At 35.4% G+C, this 19,156-nt stretch overlaps 1 protein-coding gene across 1 annotated transcript in view; it reads left to right on the top strand.

The window, feature by feature from the left end:
• Positions 1-19,156, top strand: part of PGAP1 (post-GPI attachment to proteins inositol deacylase 1) — a 93,915-nt gene that overhangs the window by 15,678 nt on the left and 59,081 nt on the right. Inside the window, exons 3-7 of the mRNA XM_019635604.1 lie at positions 132-307; positions 9,080-9,251; positions 12,481-12,638; positions 15,558-15,610; positions 17,790-17,856. Of these exons, the coding sequence (XP_019491149.1) occupies positions 132-307; positions 9,080-9,251; positions 12,481-12,638; positions 15,558-15,610; positions 17,790-17,856 (626 nt within the window). The remainder of the gene's footprint in view (positions 1-131; positions 308-9,079; positions 9,252-12,480; positions 12,639-15,557; positions 15,611-17,789; positions 17,857-19,156) is intronic.

Raw genomic sequence — 19,156 nt, 5'->3', positions numbered from 1 at the left:
GAACCGGGGCACTGATACTCAGAACTGGCATCCCAAGCCAGCTCTTAACCAACATGCCACTCAGCTGGCCCAAGAATGGATAAACTTTTAAAAATTTTGTTTAATGTGCACTTTGCCCTTTTCCTTTGCAGTGCGCTCTATTGGCTCTATTGCACTCAGAAAAGCAGAAGACATTGACTTCAAATACCATTTTGACTTCTTTAGTGTGAATTTCAATGAGGAACTAGTGGCGCTGTATGGTGGAACTCTTCAGAGGCAGACCAAGTTTGTACATGAGTGCATTAAAACAATTCTCAAACTCTATAAGGTAAGAGATAAGCATACAAATCAATAGTGATCAACCTACTAGCATTTTTTTTTAAAGGGACTCAGCCTATTTTAAATCATCTATTTTTTTTTATATGAAAGTTGAAGCAAAGATGGCACAAAGTTTTGGGTTTCTTTTTTTGTGTGTGTGGGTGTGTTGTTTTGAACTCAGTGGTGATTTTATAAGTTTAAATTGAATTTATAGGAAATCTTCTTGTAGTGAATTTAGGAAAAATAATTTCTTTTAACTATAGATAAATTAGGAGTGCAGTATATTTCCTAAAAATCATTAGTATGAATTTCTGCTTCTAGTTATGACTGAAACTGGTACTATAGTAGACTACTTTCATGTGTAAACAATTATAAAACTAGTCAAGATATCTGATGCACATGTTTTCAGCTGTTGGACAATCAAGCAGCAAAGGACTATGATTTCTGAAAGAAGGATAACATGTGAGGTGAACACCATGGTTGCCCTGGCTTTCTGCCTAGAAGCATTTTCTAGACCATTGGGCAAATAGGTGGAGATTGGACAGGGCACATTGATATCACTGAACTGGAGAAGACAGAGATTGGAATTTGGGGCTACTGAAATTGGCTAGATTTGTGATCAGAGTATGTAAGAGAAGAGAACTAGGCAGAGATAGGAACTCTCGAAATTTGCGATTTTCAATCTTTGAATGTTGTGCTGCATATGCGTAGGGCAAGAAGTACAAGGCAATAACATACCAAGGAGGAAGTAAGGGTGGTGTGTGTCCACCTCAGGTGCAAGGGATCAGGGGGAATATATGTCTTTAGAGGATTTTAAAAGAGCTTTAAAAAAGACAAAACAATTCTGTGCCAGCAATTCTAAAGCAGCGTCAGGGATAAAACATAATACCTACTGAGGCGAACCACTTCCTCCATTGGTATGCCACCGTGTAAGTCCTGGCGTAAAACAGGTATTGGGGAATTGTGAGGAAAATGGAGATTTCAGAGGCCATGTGATGCTGGGAAATAGGAGTTCTGACCAGCTGGAGCAGAAAGACCTATTGGAACACATTGGGTATTCAAGTGAGACCACAGAAAGGACGTGATTTAGGACTGCTCCAGTCCTAAAGTAAGAGCTACTTGTGTCCAACTTAACAATGCTTAAATATAAGCCTCAAAAATATAAAAGTTAATGATTTAAAGTAAAAGATGCACATAATAAAGGAACAGATGTGGAATCTCATCAGAGAGATGGTAACTATAAAAAAAAGCACCAAAATTTAAAACTGAAACAATACATATCAGAAATGAAAAATTCAGAAGATAGGTTTGAAGCAGACTGAAGACTATGGAAGAAGAGATCATTGAATTTGAAGACAGGACAATAAAAACTATCCAAAATGAAGCACAGAGGATAAAAAGATGAAAAGAACAGAGCCTCATGAACCTATGGGACAGTACTAAACAGTCTTACATATATATAATTGGAACCCCAGAAGAAGAAGAGAGAGAAACAGGAGAGGAAAAAATATTCAAAGAACTAATTTTTCCCAGTTATTTTTCCAGTTATGATTAAAATTTTTCAATCCACAGATCCAAGAAGGTCCATGAATGTCAAGCTGGATAAACACATTATCACACCTAAATGTATTATAGTCAAATTGTTGAAAAGCAAAGTAAAGAGAAAACCTTAAAGGCATCCAGAGAAAAAAGACCCTTTAATTACAGGGAAAACAATAAATACCACTGGTTTCCATCAGAAATAATGAAAGCCAAAAACAACAGAGCCAATATCTTAAAGGTTCCAGGAAGGTGAGGGGGACAGTGGGCGGGGCTTTCAACCTAGAATTGCATATCCAACAAAAATATCCTTTGAAAATGAAGGCAAATAAAGACATTGTCCGAGTAACAAAAACTGGTAGTTTTGTCATTAGTAGAAGGAAAGAGAGAAATAAAAAATTACTTGTAGGTGCACAGCACAGTAATTCCTTACAGACAAGACCTACCCATGAATGCTAAAATTTGTGGGTGAAAGTTTGAGGAGAAAAAGGATATTTACATGGTCTCAAAGTTTCTTTTATTATCTACAAAAAGAAAGAGTAACTTCATGGTGGAGAAACTTGGCAGACATCATCTTCAGCAAAATTAACATCACCAGTAACAAGACAGATCAACATCATGAACCCCCTCGACATGGTGCACTGAGAAGGACACAATATAATTTCTGTGGCATTCTTACCAAAAATTCATAACCTCATTCTAATGAGAAACCTTCAGACAAACCCAAATTGAGGGATATACAACAATAACTAACCAGTGCTATTCAAATGTATTAAGGTCATAAAAAATAAGGAAAGACTGAAGAACTATCACAGTTTAAAGGAGACCAAGGAAATATAACAGTAAATGCAAGGTAGAATGCCTCATGTAATCCTGAAATAGAAAAAGTACATGAGTGGAAAAAGTGGTAGAATTTAAATTAGGTCTGCTGTTTAGTTAATACTATTGCAGCCATGTTAATTTCCTGATTTTGGTATTTATACTATGGTTATATAAAATGTTGACATTAGGGGAACCTGGGAGAGAGTTTTATGGGAACTCTGCTATTTTCACAACTTTTCTAATTAGTTAAAAATAAAAAGGTTAAAAATAGTTTACAACAAAAATGCGTTATGAGGTTTATAACTTATTTAGAAGGAGAATATAATGTGAAAAGAATGAGAAGAGGGTAAATAGAATTAATCGACTGCAGTAAGTAGTGGTATAATATTAATTCATGACAGACTGATAAGTTATGGTTGCATATTATAATTTTTAGATTAACAACAAAAAAGGAGATACAGCTAAAGAGCAAGTACAGGAGAAATACTCGGTCTTGAGGAAGAAGGAACAAAAAACAGATGGGAAAATAGAAAACAAATGGCAAGTTGACAGATTTAAATTTAGCTATATCAACATTACATTAATTGTAGATGGATTAAACACTCCAATTTAAAGGAAGAACTGTTCAGACTGGATAAAAAAAGCAAGACCCACTCAACTATACACTAATCTGGCTACTCGAAAGTGAAATATGAAGATCCTGATAGATTTAAAGTAAAATAATGGAGGAAAATATATCTTAATATCAGTTAAATAGATTCTATGGTGAAGGATATTACAGGGATAAAGAGGGACATTTCATAATGATGAGTCAGCTCATCATGAAGGGAAAATCATCCCAAGTGAGTATGCACCTAATGACGGAGATTCTAAATTCATAAAGCGGAAACTAACAGAACTAAAAGGAAAAGGTAGATAAATCCACAATTAGAGTTGGAGATTTCAACAATCCTCTCAATAATTGATAAAGTAAGTGGGCATAAAATCAGTAATATATGGAAGATTTGAACACGATTAACCAGCTTAACCTATTGACATTTATAGAACACGACACCCAAAAACTATAGAAACTATTGGGTTGTCAGAAAAGTCATGACGTACTTTTTCTGTTTTTTGTTGCAAAAATGTGTCATGACTTTTCCGACAACCCAATATGTTCTCTTTAAATGAACATGGAACTAAGATATGCCATATGTGAAGCCATAAAACAAGTCTCAATACATTTCAAAGGATTGAAGTTATACATTATACAGGGTATATTTTCTGAACATAGCAGAATTAAAATGGAAATCAACAACAAAAAGATATCTGGAAAAGACTTAAATCTTTGGAAATTACTTCTAGATAACCCAGAGGTCAAACAGAAAATCACAGGTCTAATTTGAAAATGTTTTGAACTGAAATAAAATGAAAACACATCAGAATTTGTAAGATTAAAATAGTGGTTAGAAGAAATAGTCTTAAAAGCTTATATTAGAAAGGAACAAGGTTTAAAAGCAGTAATCTAACCATCCGAATTCAGAACCTAAAGAAAGAACGAAGTAAACTAAGTAGAAGTAAGGAAGCAATAAAAGGCAGCGCGGTGGCTCCATTGGGCAGCGCTTGCTCTCTGAACAGCAAGGTTGCCAGCTCGATTCCCGCCTGGGCCACTTTGAGCTACACCCGCTTTAAAACAAAAAGGGAAGGACGCAAGATGAAAATGGAAATCAATAAAATAGAAAGCAAAATAAAGAAAAAAATTTATACCAATAAGCTTATTTTTTGAAAATATCTATAAAACTGATAAACCCATAGCTAGGCTGATTAAGAAAGAAAAGGACAGGTACACAAATTAACAATATCAGGAATGAAGGAAGGGACATCACTAAAGAGCCTGTAGATACTAAGATAGTAAAGGAATATTATGAACAACTTTATGCCAATAAATTTGGCAGCTCAGATAAATGCACAGATCCCTTGAAACATAAATTATAAAACAGACACAAGAATAAACAGTCTCTGACTAGCGCCCTGTTTAAAATTTTTTGAATCTGTAATGAAAAAGTTTACTGCTAAGAAAAATCTAGTGCCGAAGGACTTCAGTGGTGAATTCTATCAAACATTTAAGGAAGCAATTATACCCATCTTACACAGGCTCTTTTAGAAAATGGAGGAAGAGATAATACTTAACAGTTCATTTTAAGAAACCAACAAACCCTGACTATCAAAATCAGACAATGACGTTGTTTGAAAAGAAAATAGGGACCTAGTATCCCTCATGAATGTAGGTATAAAATCCTCAACAGAGAATTAGGCTATCAAATCCAGCAATATTTTAAAGTATAATACGTCATGATCAAGTAGGATTTATCCCAAGAATGTTTTCAAGTATAAATCCATGTAATTCATCATAAAAATAGATAAAAGACTCATTTGACTGCATTCAGCACCCATTCATGATTTTAAAAACACACACACACACAAAACTCAGCACAGTAAGAATAGAAGCTAACTTCCTCACCCTAAGGAATTGTATTATGCATTGTATTATGTATATGAGAGGAATCATTATGTATTTGATAAGATATTTATTGGATAAGATAAATAAGATGTGATCACAGAGTGAAATTCATTTCCATAAATGTTCTTCACAATAAACAATCAAATGTCTTTGATGTTGTATAATAGGTAGTTTTTTCTTTCTCTCTTTTTCAGCTTCTGTCTGCTTCCACCACCTCTATTCAACATTGTACAGAGGTCCTAGCTAGTGCATAAGGCCAGAAAAAGAAATACAATTAAAAATTAAAAAGGATGAATTAAACTGTCTATATTCACAGATGACATAAATATACAGAAACACTTAAAGGAATTTACCGAAAGTTATTAGAATTCATAAGTGAATTTAGTATGGTTACAGGATAAATTGTCAGTATTCAAAAATCAATTCACAAATGGAAAGTGAAATTTTAAAATGCATTTACAGTAATGTAAAAATACAATTATGTGGATAAATTTAATGCAAAGTGTGCACGATCGGCACTCTGAAAACTTTGAACCTTGCTGAGAGAAACTAAATAAATCTGATGAAATAAATGAACAAACCAATTTCATGGATTGAAGACTCATAATTAAGATGTAAGTTCTCCCCAAATTGACCAATAGATTTAATGTAATATAAATCACAATACCAGCAGGTGTTTTGTAAAAATTGACAAGTCTATATGAAAATGCAAGGAACCTAAAAAGCCAAACAGTCTTAAAAAGAGAAGCAAAGTTGGAGGACTTGTACTACCCAATTTCAAAACTTAACTCAGAGGTTGTAATCCAGCTAGTGTGGTATTCCTTGGCATCTTGAAAATGAAATGTACACATCATGATTCTTTGCATAAGCCAGCATTTTGAAGTTATTTCTAAAGCAGATTTTTGTTTGTTTGTTTTTTTTAACTTAAATCTACGCTGAGTATTATAGCAGGAAACAAGCCATATTAGGTACAGGACCTTTTATATGGTATATTTTATATATTTAAGACATGATTACAAAGTGAGATTTCCATAAATGTCATTCACAATAAACAATCATGTGTTTAATGTTATATACTATAATAGATATATCTTATATGGTGATAAGTGCCAGGAAGAAAAATAGAACAGAAAGGGAGCTAGGGAGTTGAGACTAGAGGATTACAATTATAAATAAGGGTGCTCAGCAGAGACCTCTGTTGAGAAGCAGACAATTTAATGCGAATTCAGGACATGAGAGAGTAGCTCATTTGCCTATCTAGGAAAACAGTACTCTAAGCAGAGGCGATAAATACAGAGGGTGCCCCCCAAAAAGCATACACATTTTTAAGAAAGGAAAAAACTATTAAAATTGTAATACTCATATACTAATAACAAAAGATGAATATAAGTTATGTGTCTATATTTTTTTGGTACCCCCGGTATATAAGGCAAGCGTGTTGTATTTGAGGAAAAACGAGGAGACTGGAATGGTTGGAGCAGATAGAGTGAGTAGAAGGAGAGGTTGGGGAGAAGGCAGGTTATAGAGCCTTCTAGGCAGTTTTAAGAATTTTGCCTTTTATTTCAAATGATATGCAAAGCTACTGTAGAGATTTTTGAGCAAAGGAGTGGCATGTTCTCATTTAGATTTTAACAGTATCACTCTGGGTACTTCTGAGGATAAACTGAAGGGATGTAATGGTGAAGCAGAGAGACCAGTTAGGAGGCTATTTCAGTGATTCAGGCAAGAAATAGTAGTTTAAGTCAAGTTGGTAGCGTTGGAGGTGATAAGAAATGGTCAGATTGGTGTAAATCTTAAAGGTTGAGGCAAGGTTTGCTGGCAGATCAGATATGGTTGGGCAATGTGACAGAAAAAGAAGAGTTACGGGTGACCCCAATTTTTTGGTAAACAACTATAAGGGTTGATGTGCCATTAACTGAGGTGGGAGAAAATATAGGAGGAACAGATTTGGAGAAGATTTAGAAGGTTCGGTTTGAGATGCCCCCTAGGCATCCCAAGTGTGGCTAGTATGCCATTGAAGTTTAAACTTAGAGTTTAAGAGAGGAGGTCGGGTCTGGAGATAATGACCCAAGGGTTAACAGCATATAGAAGTATTTAAAGCTATGAGACTAGATGAGATCACTAATGGAGTCAAGATATGCAAGAGAAGAGATCTAAGGATTACTCCATTATTTAGAGACAAGGGGAGATGAGAAGAAACCAGCAAGAGACTAAAAAGGAGCAGCCAGTGAGTTAAGAGGAGAACCACACGTAAAGCATTTCAAAGAGGAAGTGATCAACTATCATATGCTGTGATAGGTCAGGTAAAATGAGGATTGAGGATTGGCCATTAGATTCCTTGGCGCCTTGAAAAGAGCAGTTTTGGAGGCGTGTTGGGGTGAAAGCCTGATTGGAATGGGTTTGAGAGTGTGTGGAAATTGAAAAATTGGAGACAGTAAGTACTGCATAGATAAGTTTTTGAAGAGTTTTGTTGTGAAGAGATGTAGAGAAAGGTGTGGTCACTAAGGGGAAAGTGGGAGTAAAAAGGGAATTGTCTTTATTTTTTAGGGAAGAATTACAGTATATTTATATACTAGTGAGAATGGTCTACTAGAGAGGGAGAAACAATGATGCGAGAGTGAAAAGAATTGCTGGAATGATGTACTTGGGAAGGCCAAAGGGGATAGCTTTCAGAGCACATATGCAGTCTTTGGCTTTTGCTAAGATCAGTTCTGTGTTGGGGACCACCAAGACCATCCCCAGGCTCTGTGATTCTCCAGGACGACTCACAGGACTCAGCACCTAGTTGTACTCATGTTATGATTTATTACAGTGAAAGGATACAAAGCAAAATCGGCAAAAAGAAAAGGTGCATGGGATGAAATCCAGAGGAAACGCAGGTACAAGCTTCCAGAAGTCCTCTTGCAGGGGAGTCACACCAGCTGCATTTAATTTCTACAGCAACAAATTGTGACATGTGTAAAGTGTTGGCTATAAGAGCAGCTCATCATAGACTCAATGGCCAAGGTTTTTATTGGGGGCTGGTTACATGGAGACCCTGTGCCTAGCAGGTACCAAAACCCCGACCAGAGGGACAGCAGGTGTTCAGCATAAAGCTTATTCTTTGCAGTTTCGACACAGTGAGCCATTCTTATCATTTAGGGGATCATGGGAACCCTCCCAGAATCTAAGGTCCCAGAATGCAGACCAGAGCCAATCTTATGTGCAGTCTGTTCTAATGACAGTAGTTTCAGGCCTACTGTGGTAACATTTCTGCACAAGGTCCAGTGAATTCATAGTAACAGGAGAGAAGGCAGAGATGAAGGATCAATATGGAGGGGGATGAGCAAAAAATTGATAGCGGAACTGAGAATACTATGTGGAGACAAAAGATTTTTTAAAATGCAATACTTATTTAAAAAATAAATTATGTAATTGTCAGTGAATAAATGTATGGAATCTGGTTTATTTTTAAACTTGGGTGCACAATAGGAAAATAATTTGATGAGCTAAGATATATTAACATGAGGTAGTATATTGCTATGGCAGCCATAAAATTTTTTTTACTTTTTTGTGGTATTTCCGATTAAATAAATGACCTGACTTCTTATGTCCTATAAAATCTAATACTCTGAACACACAAAATATAATTACATCTCTTACATTCAATATAACAAATGGTAAAACATGATTTGCTGGACCCAAGTTTTTGGATTTTGATTCAGAAAACCAAAACATAGCTGTCAAAAATGTTTGACAGAACCCAAAATAGTATGTATACACTAATTACAAGTATATGAAAATGTATTTCTCTATCCTATGATAAGAGGTTATATAAATAATTTAATTTTTTTTCTGTAAAATTGCTCATATTTCGAAGTATTTAGTATTTTTACTGTGACCCTAAATGTTAATTATGTCTTGGTGATTTATTTTTAATAGGGTCAAGAGTTTGCTCCAAAAAGTGTGGCTATAATTGGTCATTCTATGGGTGGCCTTGTTGCAAGGGCATTGCTTACACTGAAAAATTTTAAGCAAGATGTGATAAACCTTCTTATTACACAAGCCACCCCGCATGTTGCTCCTGTGATGCCATTAGATCGTTTCATTACTGGTGAGTACTGTTACATACACACTAACTGACCTTCCCATTGTGGTCTAGAATTAAACACATCCTCCAGCTGCTGCCTTTAGAGCGTTCTGCAGATTCATCCATGTGTGAAGCAGCTCAGCTTCAAATCAGCACCTCTGGTTCTGAGTATCTCTCTGTGACTTTCAACTTAGGCTCATGATGGAAACTGCTATTAGTTTTCTCTGTCTATAGCATCTTAACATGGACGGCGACATGTGTCTTATAATCCCTAGGCACTTGGGCTTCAGTTTATTCTTGAGGATGACTCCCTATCTCCTAAAGTGTGTTTAAACTCCCTATGTTTTGTTAACCTTCCAGTACTCGATTCAAAATAAGCTTATTTTTAAGTAAAATGGTAGAAATGTCTTGTTTTTAAATAAATAAGTCTGTTAACACTTTATATAGTGAGGCAGAATTGCTGATGTTTATTGAACTCTTAATACATTTCGAGTATTGTGTTAAGAACTTTACATTTGAAGCAGATACCATTGTTATTCCCATGTTTATGGGTAGAAGAAAAAGAGGCCAAGATAAAGTTTTTTCCCAAAGTCATGTGGCAAGAAAATAGTGGTGCCAAGGGCTGGCTAAGTGGCTCAGTTGATTAAGAGCTCGCTCAAGAGTGTGAGCTCTGAGCAACAGCGGTTCGAGTCCTGGCCCAAGCAGAGCTGCCGCTGAACTGCTAACAGGTGACAGGATGGCTCAACTAAAAAAAGAAAAAAGAAAATAGTGGTGCCAGTATTTGGCCCTGGGGCAAACTTGTTCCTGGCCTGTGCTTTTTACCGTTGCATGCTATTCTGCCTCTTACTTGAGGTACATTACTATTATAGAGGAAATAAAAGTATGGCTAATACTGTGCTATTGTAGGGAATTTTGAATGAACAATAGGAATTTATGATTGCCATCATCTAATCAAATAGTGATGATGTCACAAAATAAGAATTAAATGCCTACTTCAACTTTTTATTAAAGTCAAATATTATTTTCATTGCTTATTGGAATATTATGTGAATAGAAGAACAAATAAAAAAATAGTTCTTTTTCCTGATCAGTAAGTTTACAAAACTCCTTATCCTATCAAAATTTGCATTATCTTAATTGTGATGAAAATTTTGTTTATAGTTAAATGAGAAGTATGCCCTGGTGACTCCAAATCAAAGTAGTTTTCCAAACACCCAATTTAACATAACATTGCCAAGGTGTAACTTATTCGCTGGACTATCTGGTACTGTAGATACTTACGGTAAAGTTTGATTTTTCTCTTATTACATTTAAAACTTTTCTTGTAGAAATATTTTAATAAAAATTTTTAGTTTTATTGAAGTTATCAAAATCTGTTTTATTAATTCTAGTAATTATAAATGACCTATAAGTTTAAGAAAAAAACAAAGGCATAGACAAGTCATAATACTTGTCACCATAACTGAGAACTCTTTCTCTTACTGCATTTTGTATAACATATGTAGGTAAACCTTGTAGGTTAAATTGAAATGACTCCGAAATACATTTTAAAAAAAGTTTTGAGGGAAACTTATAAGAGAGGTTTTATTGTTTTGAAGGATCCTATGGTCTATCTCTGAAAGGCTGAGGCTGAAAGTGATTCTGAGGGTCAAGGTGTTTTTACTGTAATTAGGAAGCCTTTCTCCCATTTAGTCTGTATTTATTTTTTATTGCATTAAACCAGAATTAGAACAAAAAAACAAAAGTTCAAGGGTTGGTAGATTTTAGGTTTTTAGGAGACCTCTATGATCTCCAAAAATAGATTCTGCATTTATAATTGGTGGAAATCCTGCCCTTACCTAGGGGAAAGGAAACCTTGCACTGGACTGCTCTGGGGCTGCCTTTCCCTCCCAGAGTGTGACATGTACAGGCCGAGCAGCCTCCCCACTGGAGGCTGTGCCTTTACTTCTAGATCATGTTGCAGGGAACCAAGTTGCGCATATGCCCCAAGCCCACTTCCAGGGCCCATGAGATCCTCCCACATGGATCTGTCCTGAGGGCAGATATGTACAACCCTAAGCTTGAGTTGTGGCCAAGGAGTGGCCTGCATGTGGTACAGACAGAGCTTGGATGTGCACTGAGGCCCTTGTGATGCAGGATGGAATTGGGGTGGGAAGAGAAGGAGGATAGCATAGCAGTGGGCTGGACCAGAGATCTGCTCACTCTGTGCTGCCGTAATCCAGTGTTCAACGCTGAGGAGTCCTAGAATTCTCCATTTGAACTTGGCCTTCAGGTTATTTTGATGATTCATTTGTCAAGGTAGGCTGAGAAAATATATTTTATTTAACAGTTTGTTAGCTGGAATTTTGACTTTTAATTATGTATTTAGGCCTATGGCATGTGTGCTGCATTGGTCCTCTCGTCCCAGGCCCTGCAGATGTTAGCAATGGGGCTGCTTGGTCATGGCCTAGGTAAATACGGCCAAGATCTTTAATGGGAGGAGTGTGCTGTTCTAAAATGTTTGAAGCCCTCAGATCAAATACCAGGCTAAAAATGCTTTAAGTTTTGTTCATCAGAAAAGGAAATGAGAAGCTTCCTTCCCTGGCCTCAACTCTTTGACACTCATTGTCTCACTCTCCATAGATATAGTAGAAAAATTGTCTGCAAGTTCTTCCCTTTGAACTACTTGTTACACTAAAGGGGGTAGAACCTTAACCCTCAGATTTTCCACAGCTGCGTAGTCCCAAGACTAATGTAAATGTCATTGTCCTGATATATTTTATTTTAAGAACTTAAATAGTATTTTGTGTGGTGGTGGTTGACCGCAGGAGAGAACTGCTCAGCCCTCATAAGCAGGGACACTGCCTAATTAGGAAGCTCTACCACTCTTTAGCATAGTAAACTCTTATCTTTGGAAGAATTTTAGGGTTTTTTTCTTCTTGCTATATTGTGTGGCTCATGAACAAATAGCATCCTTGTGGAATATAGAGACCTGTTTGCATATGGACTTGTCAAAGCCAATAAAATTTAGGTGTCTCTTTTCATTATTGATACCTTAGTAATCTTAGTATATTTATATTCTGATTTAATGGCAAAAGCAGAATGTATGTAAAGATATTGTCTCCAATAGAGATATGTGAATAACATTGTTTATATTTAGAAAATTCGGATGGCTTAAACAGAAATTCAGTTTATTATTAATCTTATGAATATCTTATTGTTGCAGGGAATGACTACTGATTTTTAATGTGTGTCTTTTTTTATTTTCTACCAGATTTTTATATGACTGTAAACAACTATTGGATTCTAAATGCTAGACAGATAAATTTAACCACACTTTCTGTTGCTGGAGGATTCCGGGATTACCAAGTTCGCTCAGGACTGACTTTTCTGCCAAAATTAAGCCACCATACCAGTGCCTTATCTGTTGTGGTAATCTTTTTTAAGATTCTACTGAAATAGTAACGTGATGGAAACAGTGGGGCATGAAAGGAGACGTGATATGTAGCTGCTTGGAAATGATGGCTGAGTTGGTGTAGTACTGCTGTGTGTGCTCGTATGTATGTGTGTGCATGTGTGTGAGCTAGAGAGACAGACAGAGAAAATGTGAATGAATGAAGATGAATATGTTGGGAAGGCAGAGGCATGGAGACTTACGTCCATAGAAAGTAAAGAGGATCTTAGAAACTTTGTGAAAATAATTCTTATTTATGAGAAATAATTATTGTTCAAAATAAGTGCCTATCCACTGATTAAAATTCTAAGTTTAAGAAAGTATGGACTGGAGTCCAAGGGCCTCTTGTATGAGTGGTATGCTGTATACAGTACTAGTCTATTTACAGACTATCAAACATGTCACATACTCTGGATGGATAAACTTGAGTAAAGTTTTACCAATTTTAAAATAAAAAAAAATAGCTTTGATAGTATAAACAGAAGCCTGATTGATTAATTTGCTAATTATCTTCCCTGCCAGGATATCATATATTTGGTCTTTAACTGGGATACATAGCCTCTGTAAAGTGAGTTTGTTTCCTTTTAGGACTTACATTATTTCTTATATTTTTAACCTTGAATTAATTCTTCAGTTAAAATCTTAACTTTTTAACTCAGTATATACATCATCTTCAAATATAACTTAATTTAATTTCTAAATAAAATCCATAGAGTTCCTTTTGCTTTTTAGGAGATAGTGCTTTGTTTCATAGTTGTTCTCTTCATAAATAATGTTTTGCTTAGCTCATCTATTGCCCCACCTTAGATTGCTATTCATTCATTAAGCAGGTATTTACTGAATGCTTACCATACATAGAACAAAAATTATTAAGCTATTCTGCTATTACCCACCATTTTCTTATAACTGGAGAACTTGCGGTTTAGCCTTAACAGCTTTGGAACAAAATGGATAAATCTCTAAAACCTCATTATTGGTATGAATCTTGTTATTTGATGTTGAATATTTGGGGCACATGTTTGCTGAAGTCCTCAAAACACTAAATGTCAACTCTTGTAAATGCAAATCTTTTAGTCATATAAAATGGATATAACTTATTTCCTGGACTTAGTTTGGAGGATATGGAGGTACCAATGCTTTAATGGCATTGCGCCTTATTTTTAAAATAATTCTGGTCTTTTTAATCGTGTGTGTGTGTGTGTGTGTGTGTGTGTGTGTGCGCGTGCGCGCGCGCACGCATGTGTATGTGTACACGTCCCTCTTTTTTAATCCATTTGATAATGTATCAGTTTCAAGGCAGCTTGTATTTCTGTATCTCTGATGAAAATATTTTACTTCTTAAAGAATTTTCTCAAATCTGGCTATTGTATAATCTTAGTTTTGTTTACTTTTTTAGTGCTAAATAGTCTAGGGTCTTTCATGTTTTGAAGTATGTTCATTTATTAAAAAGTAACAAATTTTTAATGATTATCTCAAGTACATTTAATAACATTTCCATCCATTGGTGCTAGAAAAATAGTTTAAGTTAGAGAGCACAGCTCTGTTAGTAGGGTAAGCTAATATTCATTCATGCAGGTAATGACACTTAAACACAATAGAAGTTTACATTTTACTCATATAACTGCCCTAGGTGGGTGTTTAAGTTGGTGGGTGGTTATTTTGAAGGATTCCCATTAAGGGACCCAGGTTGACAGCAGGCACTCCTTGCTTGAATGCTCTACTCCTGAGGTTGCTCTAATCATCCCTATTTCAATCCACAGGCAGGGGGAAGAAGAGCATTGAGGTCTGGAAATGGCACACATCACTCCTGCTCACATACTATTAGAGAAAAATTAGTCACACGTTACAGTGAGAGAGGCTAAGAGATGTAATCTAGCCAAGCGTGCATGAAGGGAAGAATGGGTTTTGATGGACAGTCAGCAGTTTTCACCAATAACCTTGAGCAACTACCTTTATTATTTGCATTGCCTTTCGCTTTTCAACTCTAGCCCTGATGCATTCATTAGCCTGAATGAAAGTAAACCCATTTTATGTTCTTTAATGGTAAGTGTTCTCTACTTTGAGTTCTTACTCTACTGAGCATCTAATGTAATCTTAGAACCACAGTGAATGCTGATTGTCTCAATTTTTTAAGTAAGCTGCCAGTAGTAATTCCTAAATAAGATGATCTAATGTTTATAAATTCAACAAGTAAGCTAAAGATTCCTCCTACTTTACAGGCTGGATTAATGAGTGCTATATCATTGTTAGGAAGCCTTCTGCAAATAGTTATATTTTTTAGGAGCCTTTGCCCTTGTGTCTCTAACCAGTAGTATATATTCCAGTCATCTAGTGATTTTTTTTTTCCAAAATAAATAAGCCTGGACCCCACTTATAAGAGTCTGATTTGGTATTGTGGTCAAGCACACTTCTTTTGGAAACTCGCCCCAGGCTTGGGTATTTCTCACGCACACCCTGATTAAGAAGTAACATCTTAGAATTTATCAAGTGGTAGTCTAATCAGAACTAAAATTACTAAAATATCTATTGTAATTTGTACATAAGCTATGATTTATTAAAGAGTCATAAACTCACCCTCTTATTACAGTAATAAAGAGTTAGACATTAAACTTCAGTAAAGGTTCTGTGAGTGCTTTAATAATTTTTAAAGGGTAATTTAAGTGTGACTAAGCAGAATTATGTGTGACAAAGAGAATTATGTTATTTTATGCAGGAAATATCTTAATATTTTGGACCACTTTTTATAAGAATGCATCATCTAAAAATGTCTATGCATCATAAAATAGTGACATTAATGCTACACAGTTCTAAATATTAGCTTGTAAGAATTTCAAGCCTTTTGGAGAATAACAAATGTGCTTTTCTTGAGTTTGATTTTTTTTTTTCTTTCCCTTTAGACTTCAGCAGTGCCTAAGACCTGGGTCTCAACAGACCACCTCTCCATTGTGTGGTGAGTTAATATAACTTATTTTGGTGATTTGTGGTGGTCCTCTTTTCTCATGAGTGTATTGATTGGTTTGTTAGCTTCCTGAGAATTTTAGCTATAAATAAATAAGGATTTGGAGGACAGATTAATTTAGGGGCTTAGGACTGTAACCTTGGTTCTTGTCTCAGTGTGACCAAGGTTCCCTTGACAACTTATAGAATCATATCCTGAAGAACCAGTAGCATCAGTCTCAAATGAAGCTGCTGTCCAATATCAAAATTTTAGAGTTTGTCATAGTTGGGCAGAATCAAAGATATTTGTAGGACTTTCTGAGCTCTCAGCCAGTCACCAAACTCAGGGACTTTTTATTCTGGAGAAGCACATGGAAAACCAAATAGGAATTAGATTTAACCTTAATATAAATAAATAGATTAAATATGGGTCAAGAAATACATAGACCCTAGTATCTTACCACTATGTGTTTTGGCTTAAAGATTCTTTTTTTTTACTTCCTCTGGCTGTGCAATCAATAGTGTCTGCAAGAAGCACAACACTTCAGGCATCGAAAGGTGGGCAGACAGTATGTCTGTAGCTGGGGCAGATGAGGAGGTTTAGGAAAGATATAGGGACCCTGGCAGTTTACTGTCGAACACCCAAGAATATTTAATTTGCTTTATTTTTATGTTTCAACTTTAACATATATGCTTAATAATAATGATTTGTTAAATAATTTTAGAGTTTACAGCATTAAAGGAAACTTAAGTATGTGATTAAATAATAGAACTATACATGTCTGTATCAAAAGTATATATTTTTATGGTCGCTATAGCATATTGTTTTTTAAAATAGCTTTTTAAAAATATTTTATTTTTTGATCATAGTTGACATAAAATATTATACTAGTTTCAGGTGTACAACACAATGATTAGACATCCATACAACTCACGCAGTGATCCCAATAAATCCAGTATCCATATGACACCACAGTTATAATATTATTGACTATATTTGTTATGCTGTACTTTACATCCCCATGACTGTTTTTTAGCTACCAATTTGTACTTCTTAATTCCTTCCCTTTTTTCACCCGTTTCCCCAACCCTCTTCCCATCTGGCAATCATCAAAATGTTCTCTGTATCTATGAGTTTATTTATGTTTTGTTTGTTTGTTTTGCTTTTTAGATCCCACATATAAATGAATCATATGGCATTTGTCTTTCTCTGTCTGACTTTCTCCACTCAGCACAGCACCCTCTAGGTCCATTCATGTTGTCACAGATGGAAAAATTTCATTCCTTTTTATGGCTGAGTAATATTTCATTGTATACGATGTACAACCTCTTCTTTATTCATTCACCTATTGATGGACACCCAGGTTGCCTCCATATCTTGGCTATTGTAAATAATGATGCCGCCAACATATGGATGAATATGTCCCTTCAAAGTAGTGTTTTGTGTTTCTTTGTATAAATAACCAGAAGTGGGATTACTGGGTCCTTCTCTTTTCTCTTTTTGTAACCTTTGTTTTAAAGTCTGTTTTGTCTGGTATAAGTACTGCTACCCCAGCTTTTTGTTAAGGATTCATGCCATAAGTTTATTTACAAACATACTTAATATGTTGAGTTAACAGTTTGACCCATTTTTCAAAGTGACTGCACCTCTTAAAATGCTCCTCATCATATCTGTTTCATGGATTAAGTAAAGCATCCTTATTTCTTAAACAGTTGGTGTCTTACTACAAAGAAAGGTGAGGCAAATCCCAGATCCAAAGTACAGAGTCATTATAACTAGCAACCATTGCTTGTTTCCCACTGAAAATGTCAAATGCTTCCCTGGGTCCTCCTCATAGTGGCTCCAATGGATCACAGAGGCTCTGAACCTCCGTATACTCTGACCCAACACAGCGCTGTTGGGAGGCTTGTGAAAGGCGCAGAGGAAATGGCAAGTTCTCCTTTTTTCACAATCCAGTTGCCCTGCGTGCAAGGACCAAAAGTCTACCCCAGCTGTTTTGTTTATTTCCATTTTCATGAAATGTCTTTTTCCATTCCTTAACTTTCAGTCTGTGTGTGTCTTTCGATTTGAAGTGAGTCTCTTGTAGGCAACATATCTAAGGGTCTTGTTTTCTTATCCATTCAGCTACCCTGTGTCTTAAAAAGTATATATTTTTAAGGATTTCATTTGTGACACTTATTCTGTTTTTTAGGTGTAAACAATTGCAGTTGGCTACAGTTCGAGCATTCTTTGATCTAATTGATGCAGACACTAAACAAGTATGTATTTTTAAATTGAAAATTGTTTCAGTAAAGTAAGAGCTTTTGTTACAGCAGTAATGGAATTAATCATTTTTTTTTTACTTTTATGTAAATAGAAGCCTACACCTTATGTCAACTATAATCACTTTCAAAATAGAAATATCTTTTTTTTTTTTTCAGCTGAGCCATCCTGCCATGTGTTGGCAGCTCAGCAGCTGCTCAGCTTGGGCTGGGAATCAAACCACTGTTGCTCAGAGCTCACACTCTTGAGTGAGCTCTTAACCAACTGAGCCACTCGGCTGGCCCGAAATATCTTTATTTTTATCTGATAATACTGGGATAGTATCTATAGTTTTTTTCCTTAACCTTTCAGAAAGCTCTATAACTACCATTAGAGAGAATCATAGATAGTTAGCTCTCCCCTGAAGAACGCAATAACAAAGAGACCCAAATTGTTCTATGTTTTACCATATGTTAAGTTTCAAGATACCATATTTAAGTTAGTAAATGTATTAAAGTAAATCAACTTTATAGAGTTAACATTGTGAATTGGTTATGGAATGCAAATATTTTTCAGTTTTTCAACATTGCTTTAATTGTAAGTCTTAACTATGGCAATAATTTTTAGTCTACTTGAGAGAGTGCAACTAGATACAATAATATAATCAATTAAAATTGTAAGACCAGTTTGTATTTGAAATGACATTTGGTAGGTTGAGGAAAAATCCCCTTTCGGCCAATGAAAAACAGGAGTATCTCAGGTATATTCTTTAAAAATTGTATGTAAAACTTATTTTAATAAATCAAATCTTGCTTTCCACTAAATCATAAGATGAGAAAACTAAAACTACTGAGTAATAAGTTATAATTCTGAATGGGTATTTTACAGACACATTTTAAGGGACAAATGAGAAAATTTTGCTAACATACTGCTAGCAGTCAAAACATTATGAAACTGAGTTCTGTTTCACAAACTCACTATATATAATGGACTGGACTAAATATTAGACAATAAAATATTAGGATATGATACCTACCTTTCAAGAAGCATATAGTCTAGGAGAGGAAGCAAACATATGTACAGGGAAACTGTAACTCAAAGCATAATTAGTCCCAAACATGTGGTATCAAGGAATCAGGATTAGAGAGTAATTTCTGAAGGTTATCAGCATAAAAGTCAGAGCTGAAAACTTGTGGGTGGATGGATTTCTTGGGTGTGAATGAGGATGGGAGAGTCCTGACTTAACTGAAATTTTGGTAGAAAGACCTATGGCTTTTAATTGATTGCAAACAGATGTGGTTGCTTTTTTTTTTTTTT

The sequence above is a fragment of the Hipposideros armiger genome, unplaced genomic scaffold (genome assembly GCF_001890085.2).
Source record: "Hipposideros armiger isolate ML-2016 unplaced genomic scaffold, ASM189008v1 scaffold_23, whole genome shotgun sequence".
NCBI lineage: Eukaryota > Metazoa > Chordata > Mammalia > Chiroptera > Hipposideridae > Hipposideros > Hipposideros armiger.
Note: the sequence above shows the minus strand (reverse complement) of the source record. Positions and strands in the feature narration are given on the sequence as shown.